This window comes from Alnus glutinosa, chromosome 4 (genome assembly GCF_958979055.1).
Source record: "Alnus glutinosa chromosome 4, dhAlnGlut1.1, whole genome shotgun sequence".
Taxonomy (NCBI): domain Eukaryota; kingdom Viridiplantae; phylum Streptophyta; class Magnoliopsida; order Fagales; family Betulaceae; genus Alnus; species Alnus glutinosa.
Window position 1 is genome coordinate 12,210,684 of NC_084889.1, and position 12,807 is coordinate 12,223,490.

At 35.4% G+C, this 12,807-nt stretch overlaps 1 protein-coding gene across 1 annotated transcript; it reads left to right on the forward strand.

The window, feature by feature from the left end:
• Nucleotides 1-431: 431 nt before the first annotated feature.
• LOC133866130 (protein neprosin-like) lies at nucleotides 432-8,143 on the forward strand. The gene is made up of 10 exons (XM_062302684.1): nucleotides 432-584; nucleotides 1,313-1,399; nucleotides 1,988-2,278; nucleotides 2,372-2,521; nucleotides 2,641-2,694; nucleotides 3,609-3,755; nucleotides 4,585-4,960; nucleotides 5,255-5,262; nucleotides 7,279-7,434; nucleotides 7,676-8,143. Exons 1-10 carry the CDS (start codon nucleotides 432-434, stop codon nucleotides 8,141-8,143), a joined length of 1,890 nt encoding a protein of 629 aa, XP_062158668.1.
• Nucleotides 8,144-12,807: the final 4,664 nt, after the last annotated feature.

The window sequence follows — 12,807 nt, forward strand, 5'->3', positions numbered from 1 at the left end:
AGCCTATCTGTCAGGTTATATTAGTCCTTATGGACAAGGAATATCTTTCTATTTAATGTCAATTATTCACAAATAAATTATCTACTAATTGAAACAAGATATAGTTATTGGACAGAGTCATCACCAAAATTGATTCTAGTCTTATATGGTGTTTTCTCCCACTTGGCATGCATGTACATTGACTGTGTAAAGGTATCCTTAATTAATTAGGTGGGTAGTTATTTTTCCAAATGTACTTTTTATGGGAAGTGAGTGATTTTTTTTTTTTTTTTCTAGGGAAATTAATCATGGGTACTTTAGGAAAGGTTTAAGAAATTCTATCTTCTTCCTCCTGTAGACCAAACTGACCTTATATATATCTCCCAGTGTTTGTAGCCATTCTAATTTGTTCTGTTGGTTTGTTTTATAGAGAGAGAGAGAGAGAAGAGAACATGGTGAAAAGATTTATATTCATTTTTTTAGCATTGAATTTGCTCATTTTATGTGGCGGACTTGATCATGCGAAAGCCAAAGCTAGAAAAAGTCTTTCAAAAGTCAATCGGAAACTGAAGCTTCTCAACAAGCCTGCAGTCAAGAGTATTAAGGTATATTTTTCTAGGTTATCTGTACGCCTAATCTCACTTAAAACTTTCTCTCTCATCTCTTAGGGTTTTGGCCTAGCTAAAAGATGGATTTGGCTCAATCCAATTATTTGCTTCTATTTTTCCAAGTTTTCTTTTAGATCATTCAATGTGAGAAGTATGAGTAAAGAATAGGGGAAGAATCCAATTGCGTGAATCGATGGACCTTCTGCAACAATTAAATATCTTGTTCATGCAATTTATAAAAATGAAATTTCCTACAAACCAATCTATAAGAGCGACATGTCTTTTAGAATGTGAGAAATACGTATATTTTAATAGTATGTATTTTTTACTTATTTTTTTAGTAGCATTAATAAGAAAATATGTGCTTCTCACATGGTTAAAGAATACGATATTCTTAGAGGCTGATTTGTAAAAAAATCCTATAAACCAGTATATAAAAAATTTAATTATGTCCCCAAAATTTAACGATGAAACAAAGTTATTTGATCTGAAAGAAGGATTTAAAACATGAAAATTAAACCCCATTAACTTTTTGTGGCTGACTTGGTAAATTCACTGACAAGTGGTGGCTTCAATGATTAATGTCATTAGGCCATTCATCCAAAAATAATAATAATAATAATTCAATAGGAAATGTACATCGTGCAGTATAAAATGGTTATTAATGAGAGATTTTGTCATTGTTCACTAAGTATTGCAAATGCATTAATTCGTGTTTCTTGTAGAGTGAAGATGGGGATATTATCGACTGCATTGACATCTACAAACAACCTGCTTTTGATCATCCCGCTTTAAGGAACCACACTATTCAGGTGAGCTTTCTTTCATAACCCTTTTCTTTTTCTGTGGAATATTATATATAAAGAAAACTTCACTCTAAACCCTACAGATTCAAGGTATAGAACATTTTAAGTTTGAAAATCACTTAAACCCTACAGATATTATCGTGTGGAATTTTCTTTCATAATCTTCTGTAGGGTTTATATGAGTCCCTCATATAGACCTCACAGAACTAATTGGTAGGGTTTTCTCTCTCTCTCTCTCTCTCTCTCTATATATATATATATATATGGGCCATGGCCCCCCCCAAATTTCCTAAAAAAAAAAATTTTAAGGTGAGAAAAAAAATATAATCTAAAAAATTAAAAAATTTAAGGTAAAAAAAAAAATTTAGCTTACTTGGCCCTACCCAAAAAAAATTTTCGGCCATTGGCCCCTGCCCATAAGAACTTCTGGCTCCGTCCCTGTATATATATATATATATATATATATATATATATATATATATATATGTATATGTATATGTATATGTATATGTATATGTATATGTATATGTATATGTATATGTATATGTATATGTGTATGTATGTATGTATGTATGTATGTATGTATGCATGCAGATGAAACCCAACTTTAGTTTCCCACACGAGAGTTCAAGTAGGAAAAATGAGTCATCCTCTCCGGCGGCGCTATCTCAAACTTGGCAAAAGACTAGTGGAAGTTGTCCAGAGGGAACCGTTCCCATTCGCAGAATTCGAAGGAAAGACTTACTGAGGGCGGCTTCCCTTGAGCACTTGGGAAGGGACGGCCCGCAAACTTCCTCGGCAGCCAACACAACATTCGACCAAAGTCGTCGCATCGTATACCTTAACGACAGCAAAGTCCAAGTCTATCTATTTGCCAGCCACTCGGTAATTCTAACAGCTAGCTGATCATCATGTAGTGGCTACAAAAATTTTCCCGCCATAACTTGTGACGATTTATTTGGTGGCCGATCGAACCAGAATGCATTTCTTATTACATCGGGATATAATTATATTGGCGCAAGAGGAGATGTAAATGTTTGGAGTCCAAGAGTTGAATCGCGGGATGACTACACTACGGGTCAAATTTGGCTTAAACACGGTCTTGAAAGTGTAGAAGCTGGCTGGATGGTTAGTTAATTAGTTCCTTAATTAATTAAGCCTAATTAACAATAATCCTATTTTTATTTTCGCAGCAATAACTCAAGTTAATTATAATTTTATTTTTTTTTCACTTTCTATTTTTGCAGGTCAACCCAAAGTTATTTGGTGATACAAGACCCCGGCTATTTGGACGTTGGACTGTAAGTACTATATAAATATATGTGCTACTATACTAATGCTCTGTTTGTTTCGGCGTAAAATGATTTTTGTAAAATGATTTCAGCATTTTTCGGTATTTGGTAGGGGCGAAAATAATAGTCAACCGGAAAATGATTTTTGTTTGACCAAAAATGCTTAGTAAATTTAGGAAAATGATTTACGCTTTTTAAAAGCGTAAATCATTTTCTGAAGACGCCAGACGCATTCGACCCCTATTAAACGACACAGTCGACCTTCACTTCAAGCAGTCGACCATCACCGAAATCTTGCCGGTACCGAAATTCGACAGCATCCGGGCAATGTCACTGGAATCCGGTTAGCCCAGATTCCGGCAATCATATTCCGGCCATCTGGCCGGAATCTGGCCAGAACGGCCAGCTGGCTGGAAAGATTAGGCCAGAACGGTCGGATTCCAGCGGTTCTGGCTAATTCCGATCAGTATGCCGAAATCCGGCCAACCTAGATTCCGACGAAATTGTTCGGATTCCGGCATTTATCTTGGATTCTGGCTATAATAGCCGGAATAGCAGAATTCGGTAAAAGTGGCTGAAATCCTATCGGTCAATGACGGAATCTCGTCTTCAGTAATTTTTATATTATTTTTCATTAATATTTATATGTTTTGAATAAAAATTGATTTTTATAGGTTAATATGATTGAATAAAAATATTAAAAATATTTGTGATTTTCCGTACGCGCCAAACACCGAAAAATGCTTTCGGCGAAAAATATTTTTCAAAAAAATGACTTCCCTGAAATCATTTTACGACGGAAACCATTTTACGTCGAAACAAACGGAGCATAAATTTACGAAGCGGAAAAAGGGAAATGTTATTGTTATTTATGTTTTAATGAGCTTAATTACTTTATTTGTTTCTTTTTCTTTTTTGATTAGTTGGATGGGTACCAAAGGACAGGTTGCATTAACCATTTTTGCCCTGGGTTTATACAAACTAGCAAAAGGTTTGCATTGGGTGCAGTTGTTGAACCTTGGTCACAGAGAAGAGGACCCCAATATCAGATCAGCGTCCGCATGGACCGTGTAAGTAATAAAACTCAATCATTTCTCCTCTCTCTCTCTCTCTATGGATATTATTTGCAGCAGAGTTATACATAAATAATTACTTGTACGTGCATGCATTCGAAGCTTTTGCATTCGCCACTCCGCCAGCTCAATCCATCGAATCGGAATAGCCGACTGTTTTTGGTTAATATCATGAAATTGGATGTTCAAGTAATCAATTCCGATCCTCACTCGACCGATATACGGTTCTTGCAGATAAGCTCGTATATATAGATTTTATTAGGGATGGATCACAAGTAGTCTGCCTCAAGGGTTTCACGTCATTTGAAAAAAAAAAAAAAAAAATACTTGATGTCGTACGGAATTATAATTGTTTTGACAGCGTATGATAACAACATAAATTAAGAATTGAATACTGAAAAGAGAATTCAAGAAGAGAAAAAGTAACAATTAGATAAGAAAAAAAAACCCTAGTCGTCTCAAAGAAGCAATTAAACTGATAATAACTCTAAAAAGCTGAAATTTTTATTGATACTCCAAAACTGAATTGAGAAATAATACATACTATATGCTTTTACATAGGCTAGGTTTTGAGTATATATTACCCAAGCAAAATACTTGGAGTATAAAAATATCTATAAACTTAAAAACAAAGTAAAATTCTTGTAGACAAAAAAAAATACTTTTCAAACATTATGCATATATGATTCTTTTCATTCTTGTTCTGATCTTATTCCCAAAATAATCTTAAAATATTATATATGTCTGATTCTTGTCGTTTTATATATATATAATAACATTTTTCTTTTCTTATTGTATTGACGATGGAATATTGTTTTGTTTTCAGGATCCAGATACTGGCAATTGGTGGCTCCAGGTCGGCGACGAAGTAATAGGGTATTGGCCCGGCAGTATCCTCAACTATTTGAGACAAAGTGCCATCATCGTTCAATGGGGAGGAGATGTTTATAGCCAGAAGGTAAAGAGAAGCCGGCCGCACACTGCAACAGCCATGGGGAGCGGGGAGTGGCCATCTGGTCTCTGGGGATTGGCGTCTTATATTAACAAGGTTAGGATCGTCGATTATTCCCTCCAGGTGAAGTACCCGGAGTGGGTTCACAGTTACGCCGAGGAGCCCGATTGCTACGCCGCCTATAACTACCAAAAAAGTCTTGCATTTGAACCTGTTTTCTACTTCGGAGGGCCTGGGCGGAATCATTACTGTTCGTAAGACTGAAATCGCAGAATTCGAAACTATGACACTGGTCGGTTCCATTAATTAATTAATATGATGATGCTCTGTCGTCTCTTTGATATGAGCAATGCATGCGTCTCATCTCTCCCCAATCTCATCATGTTAAGAAGAAGGCTATCACGGTCTATCGATCACGTACAAATTCACTTCTTTTTTGTCAAAAATAATACCAGTTGTAAAAACTGAAATAAATGGGTTATGAAAGTCGTTTTTCTTGAGAAATTATTTGTCCTAGTCAATTCTGGTGAATTGGTATGCACAGGTTACAAGGTTTTGATAGAGAAATTAAGGAGAAGAGAATTTTATGTATTCTAAAGCAGTTAATCGTTAGATTAAAATTATACTTAACAGTTATTTAATTATTATCATTAAATCGTTGTTGTTAGTAACCGTTACTCAATTTCAACCATTAGATCAATCTCAATTTAATTTATCAAACCACGATCGAGATCGTATAATGAAGCATACACACGAGTAGACACACCCAAGTAAAGCTTGCTTTAAAGCAATAGAATTGTGTGAGTTTGGCATTATAAATGCCAATTTCAGTTTCTCTTTCTTTTTTTTTTCATGTTAAACATACTCCGTTTTTTAAAGCTTTTTAAAACCTTCCATTTAAAATATATATATGAAACTTTTTTAAAGTTCTTCAAAACCATCCATTTAAGGCACTTTAAAACTTTCAAACATCAAATTTTCTCATCTTCTTCTCATGGAATGCACTTCTCCTTTAGTATTTTAAAGAGTTAATGGCTTTGTTTGATAATTTTTTTTTTCTCTTTTGTTATTTTTTTTAACTCAAAATACTCAAAAACTACTTTTACATTTATGTCATATCGACATATTTTTTCAAAAAAAGAAAAAGAAAAAGAAGTCTAAAAAGCATTTACAAACAGAATCCTATATATGTTTCAAATGGATCTTCTTGTAATGGTTTAGGGTTCTTGTAATGGTTCGATGAATCCTAGAAGTCCTGTGCAGATCGGCCGCCTGCCGCCCACCGTCCGTCCACCGTTCGTCACCTCTCCGACACCGGGCCACCACCGACAACTGGTGGCTGGTAGGCGATATAGATTTTGCCTACCGACGTCAGTTCGGTCGATAGGCGAAATGGATTCCGGGAAGTCAGTTTTTGCACCGACCGAACCGACAATCTTATTTCTGTAAAAAAAAAAATAATAATAAAAAATTATATAATAAAAACGACACCGTTTTGCGTTACAAAGAGTAAAACACACACCTTCTTGGTTTAGAAGTTCTCATTGAACTGAATCTGAACTTTCCTCGCCGCATACTATATATTCATCACTTAGAAAAAACTCAAAAACCTAATCTGAAACTTTCATAAACACGCCTTCTTCGTTTTTCCATTCTCTCTTGCTGTTGCCAAACTCTGAAATTCATTCTCTCTCAATCTCTTGCCAAGCCGTGACGCAGTTTGAAGGTAACATAAGCTTTTCTTCTTTTATGCTTTATTTCTTCTTCTTCTTTAAGTTTTATGTCTTATTTTTTATTTCCGTGTATTTGGTATATTGAATTTGAAGTTTAAGGCACACTTTTTAAGACTGGCTTGTCTAAGACGTAGAGGTTGAGCTTTCAATCCACCTTTTTTTTTGTTTTTGTCTCATTGACCAAGCATTAACTATGCAGCAATGTTTCTTTAAAAAACAAAAAATAAAACTATGCATGCAGCAAGCCAGCAATGTTTAACTAATTGACTCCTCCATGACAAACTTTCTTGTATTTTACTTTTCTTCTCTTTTAATAATACATGTGCATTGAGCATCATACACGAGACTGACACACCAGTCTTTGGAGCTGTGCGACTTGGGTGACTCTAGACGCGTGCAAGTCTCAATTACTTTTCTGGCAATGTCAATCCCTCACGCAGTGTGTCAAATTTTCAATTTCAATTTTTTTATTTTTATTTTTTTGTCATGAACTAACTATGAACTAACTATGGCTTTGTGTTAAAAGGCTTAAATATTTTTAATGTATTGTTAACCCATGACTTTGTATTAAAGCAATACTGCATGTTCTAACAGTAAATATTATTAATTAATATTGATCTAATGATTTTTTTTTTTATTTAGCTTTTATATTATAGCTTATTTTAATGGTTTTCTAGTGCATCATGTTTCCCTGTGTACTTAACTGCGCTTTACATTTTTTAATGAAATTTTTCTTACTTATAAAAAATAAAAATAAAAAATAAAAAAATAGTGTGTCAAGTTTGTTCACCATGATAAAGAATACTATTAATTTTTAATTGTTAATCAATTACAGATGGATTCACTTCTAGGCACACCTTCACTGGGTAGTGATTCTTGTCATCTATCTTCTCCTCTGAACACTCCAGTGACTCCCATAAAGATTGAGGAGACTCAAGTGACTCCCATAAAGATTGAGGATGTAGAAACATCTGCTGCTAGATCTATGCCAGTTGGTGGTCATGGTCGTGGTGGACGACCACCATTCCCTAGGAAAAAAAAGAAATATTTCAAACAAATCTGCAGCATGGGACCATTTCACTAGAGATAAAAGTACCATTGATAATGATCCCGTGGCACATTGCAATTACTGTGGGACTCCCTATAAATGTCATCCAAAAATCAATGGCACCTCATCTATGCTGTATTGTGTGAACTCATGCCAAAAGTACAAGAGCCTAAAATCTAAACAGGATAGGTCTCAATCTAAGTTCACTTTTGAAGCCGGGCAGGGTAGTAATGGTAACAACCTCATGATTGCCAAGTATTCTGAGAAGGTTATTAGGGAGGCACTTTGTGAAATGATTATTGTTGATGAAATGCCTTTTATGACCTTGGAGGGAAAGGGATTTCAGAAATTACTCAGGGTTCTTGAGCCTCGATTTAAGGTTCCTTCTCGATATACAGTAATGAAGGATTGTGTCAAACTGTATATAAGGGATAAAAACATACTGAAGAACACATTTTTTACAACTGGTCAAAGGGTTTGCTTGACTACTGACACATGGACTTCAATTCAAAATATGAATTATATGTGTATCACTGGAGATTTCATTGATACTAATTGGAAATATCACAAAAGAATATTAGCATTTCGTCAAGTGGCAGATCATAAGGGGCAAACAATTGCAAGAGAATTAGAAGAGTGCTTGGTTGAATGAGGTATTCATAGGATATTGATAATATCAGTTGACAATGCAAGTGCTAATGATACTGCAATTGATTGGTTTAAAAAAAGAACTATGGCCAATAAGGAAGTTGTTTGTCGTCATGAGTTTATTCATGTGAGGTGTTCTGCACATATTCTTAATCTAATTGTGCATGAGGGTTTGAAAAATGTTGATGATTCAATCATAAAAATCCAAAATATGGTGAAGTATGTGAAGTCCTCCCCCCAAAGATTGGCCCTCTTTAAGCCTTGTGCAGAAAGAAAAAACGTTGAGTGCAATGCTTCCTTAACACTTGATGTTCCCACTAAATGGAACTCTACTTATACCATGTTGGAGGTGGCAGAGAAGTACCAAAGGGCATTTGAACTTATGATAGATGAAGATGGACATTTTTTAAACTATTTGTATAAGGATGGTGCAGGAAAAAGGGGGTTGGGTTTCCCGACAGATGATGATTGGTATAATATTCGTCACTTTATTAAGTTCTTGCAAGTGTTTTATGATGTCACAATGCAAATCTCTCTGGTTCCTTGCAATCAACTTCCAACTTATATTTCGATGTGCTTTGTTCTGTTTATTCATGTTTGACAGAATATTCTGAAAGTAGTGATCCGTTGTTGAATACCATGGCAAACAGAATGAAAGTGAAATATGATAAGTATTGGGGAGATGTTGAAAAGATTAACCCGTTGTTATTTGTGGTTAGTTTGCTTGATCCACGTTACAAGATGGCTAGTTTGAAATATTGGTTCCGGCTTAGTTTTGGGGCTGAGAAAGCGGAAAGAATTGACTCTCAACTGAAGTGGGTATTGGGTCGGTTATATGAGCACTACACATGTGGTTCTAAAAATGTTGGAAGTGGGTCTATATTATCAAATGATAAAGTGCGGAGTGGTACAACATTAGTTGGTAGTTCTAGGTCTAGAACTACTTTTTTACAGAATTTTCATTCATTTCGAGCGTCTCGAAATTTGATGCAATGTAAGACAGAAATAAAACAATATTTTTTGGAGGATGTTGAGACACCTAGTGAAAAATTTGATATTTTAATGTGGTGGAAGGTAAATTCGACAAAGTTTCCAATCCTCGCTGAGACAGCGCGAGATATATTAACAATTCCAATTACCACGGTTGCTTCTGAGTCAGCATTTAGCACTGGGGGTCGCATGATAGATCCTTATTGGAGTTCCTTGGCTCCAAAAATAGTTGAGGCTCTTGTATGTACTCAAAATTGGTTAAGATCTTCTCCTATTAGTGCACATGAGTCATATTTGTCTAACGTTGAAGATGAAGAGAGCTACAAACTTGATTCAGGTAATGGTAACAAAATAAATTTCATATTTTGTTAATTGTTTCAATTGTTCATTGATTTTATTAATTCTTTAAATAATTTATTGTGGTAGAAATAATGTCCAATTCCATCATATATGACGCGGATTAAGGGCTTGAAAGATGTACTTTGTCGAATGATGTCTTTTTTTTTTTTTTCTTTTTTTTTCTTTTTTTCAGATAATGGTATTTTTTTTCTTCCATATTTTTATTTTACTTAATATTTAGTTTTAGTATTTTTTGATTGATCACTATGCTTATGTTTTGATTTTTTTATAATTGCAGGTATCAAATTGAAAGGAAATAAGGAATAGAATGTTGTTTAGTTTAATTTGAAAATTGAAGTGATCAAATCGAATGTTGCTATTTACTATTTAATATGGGCACTAAAGTATTTATTTTGTGTTTTGAGAAGTATGGATATTAAAGTTAAGTTTAGGGAAAACTACAATTTACCCCCCTAAAGTATACACCATTTTGCAATTCTGGCACCAATGTTTAGATTGCTTCAATTGCACCCAAGAAAGTTGCAAAAATTTGCAATCCACCCCCTTCCATCCGAAACTGCCGTTTGAAGTGACGGAACTCCAACCACGTGCGTGGCACGTGCATTTTTTGGACGAAACTTGACCAAGATGCCCTCCTTTCTATTTAAAACACAACGTTTTTTTAACCCTTGAACTCGTCATCTTCTTCCTTTTTCTTTTCACGCAAATCTCTCGATCTTCTCCTGGTACCTCCAGCTGAACCAGCTTACACGAAAGCAGCTTGCGGGCATTGGCTTGGACGAGAAGGCGGCGTCCCTGCGTGATGTTCTGGTACCCTCCATAACCGTTCTAATAATGGGTTGTGGATTAATTTATAAACAATGTATAACTGTTTATATAGTTGGTGAGTCTTATGCAGAAGGCTTTCTCATTATCTTTTTGGAAGCTTGGAATAAAGCTTTGTTTAAGAACATGAAAACATAGGTGAATAGTAATATGAATAAAGGAACTGAAAGTATGTTTGCTGAAAAAACATGCAAGGATCGGGTCCTCCATTCCATATATGTTGAGGTGTGTATTAGTTACAAGGAAATAAAATAAGAGGAACAAGTACAAGGTACAGAAAGTAGTACAAGTTACAGAAAGAAAAAATACAAGACCAAGAAATCTGAAAATGAGAGAAGATGGAAGACTTGTAGCCTGTAGGCTTGTCTGCACTGATATGTTTCGTGTGGCTAGCTTGGCATGGTGTCTGAGGCTGGTTTTGCAGCCTTTTCAACGTCCAAATTGTTTTTTAATTTAATAAACAGAGTCATGAAAATGGAAGGTGCAGCATTTTCACGTATAATCATTACGGGGCAAGAAAATGCCCTCACGTTTCTGCCAAAGCTTTCATGGCTGCTTAAAACCAATGAAACAATGAAGACCCAGAAAGCCAAGATAACATAGTTGAAGAAAACTAGCTATGAATGCTATGGAAAAGGCCAAATATGAGGGACAGATATCAAGAAACATCAACTTAATTATTTAGAAATTTATTTATGGGGAAAAAGTGGACTTTGAGACATTGACACGAAGAAGTCCCCAACTCTTTTTATGTGTGTACGTTTCATATACTAGGAATCTACGACCAAAGATTTGGGTAATGCTTAGGGACATTAGCTTTGGTCACGGCTATATGTGGAATTACCTCTAGTGTTGTGCATGAATGGCAGGCTGGCAACTGTTGAAACATTTGCTAGCCCACACGGCAAGCATCAGGTAGTGAGGTAATTCTGCGTAGAGCAGTGGCAATGCAGATGTTTCAACAGCTGCCGTTCATGCACAACAAAGGAGTAGAGATCATAATATTTCCATCAACATGGCTCTGAGTTATCTTTCTTCATCATTGTTGTTGAAAAAAGAGTTGGTATTGCTGTCGGTGAAACAGTAAGTATATCTATATATTTTATACAAAACAAAAGTAGAGCCTATGTGCTTTTGCTCACCATCACCATCGCTCAACACTTGTGGGTCCCCAATAATGGGTTGTGCCTTGTTTCAGTGGCACATGTCGATAGTTTTCTTCACAAACTATTTCCAGTCTCACAAAAAACAAAGAGATAAAAACAATAGAACTTAGACCAGGATCAGATTGAAGGCTTGAATGCTGCAGTAAGTGGCCTCTGTTTTGGTTGGGTAAAACAGGGGTAAACAGAGGAATTTTAATGGGCCGGGAAGCTGAGCAACGTGGGTATAGAATTGAGGATGGGTGAGGTGGCAAGAATATGAGTAACTTTCTGTATATCACAGGAGGGGATAAGACATTTCTCTAAGTTGAGTTTGAACAGAAATGGGTTTGAAGAAAGGATGGTAATGAGCAGCAAAGGGTTTCCTACGCTTTCCTTCATTTTCCCAAGAAAACACTAACAAAGCATATAATTAACCAAAATAGACTCGAAAGAAAAGGCGAAGAGAAGATAGGATTACTCGTGAGTGCAGAAAAGGAAGGAAGGTCTATATAGATGCCGTGGAACATTCAACTTGAACTTGTAGGAGGGTCTATATAGATGCCTCAACCACCCTTTCTCTTCCCCACCAGTCCCACCCGTAATGAGTAGAGAGAAAGAAAGAGAAGATATTTTTCTTCTTTTTTTGAAGTAGAAAGAGAGAGAAGATCTGATGCAGAAGAATAGAAGGAACAAGCTTCTTCTACTGAAGAATGAAGGATTCTAAAGACCTTCCCTTGAATATATAATACAGCTTCTATTGAACCATACCATGATACCATTCAACACGTTTTCAATTTACCCACTGCCCATCATGATTGTAAGTCTAACCACCAACCGGTTAAGTGTAACTGCCAACTCTGTGCAGACTTGACGGTGGTGAGTTTGCATGGATGTTGCAGTTGGATGAAGAAGACGAGGACGTACGTGGAGTTTAGTTTTTTTTTTTTTTTTTTTTTTTACCAAAACGATGCATTTTTGTAATAAATGAGGTCATTTTTGTCAACTTATGTCTAAAAATGTCATGTGTCGTGCACATGGGTGCATTTCCGTCTCATCAGACGGAGCAATTGGACGGAAGGGGGTAGATTGTAAATTTTTGCAACTTTCTTGGGTGCAATTGAAGCAATCTAAACATTAGTACCAAAATTGCAAATTAGTGTAAATTTCAGGGGGGTAAATTGTAGTTTTCCCTTAAGTTTAATTGTTATATAGTATCTTTTGTATTATTTAGAATGTGTTTTTAATTTTTATTATTATTATTATTATTTTGTTTTTTGAAGTGATTTTCTTTTCATGATAACTGTATATACATGGTTAGATGGATAAAAATTTTTCATGTTTTTGTTCA

Coding starts and splice junctions, on each gene's coding strand:
- LOC133866130 (XM_062302684.1), top strand. CDS start 432: ATGGTGAAAAGATTTATATTCATTTTTTTAGCATTGAATTTGCTCATT. Junction 2,695..3,608: donor GGCTATTTGGACGTTGGACT/GTAAGTACTATA, acceptor TTTTTTGATTAG/TTGGATGGGTACCAAAGGAC. Junction 3,756..4,584: donor TCAGCGTCCGCATGGACCGT/GTAAGTAATAAA, acceptor TTTTGTTTTCAG/GATCCAGATACTGGCAATTG.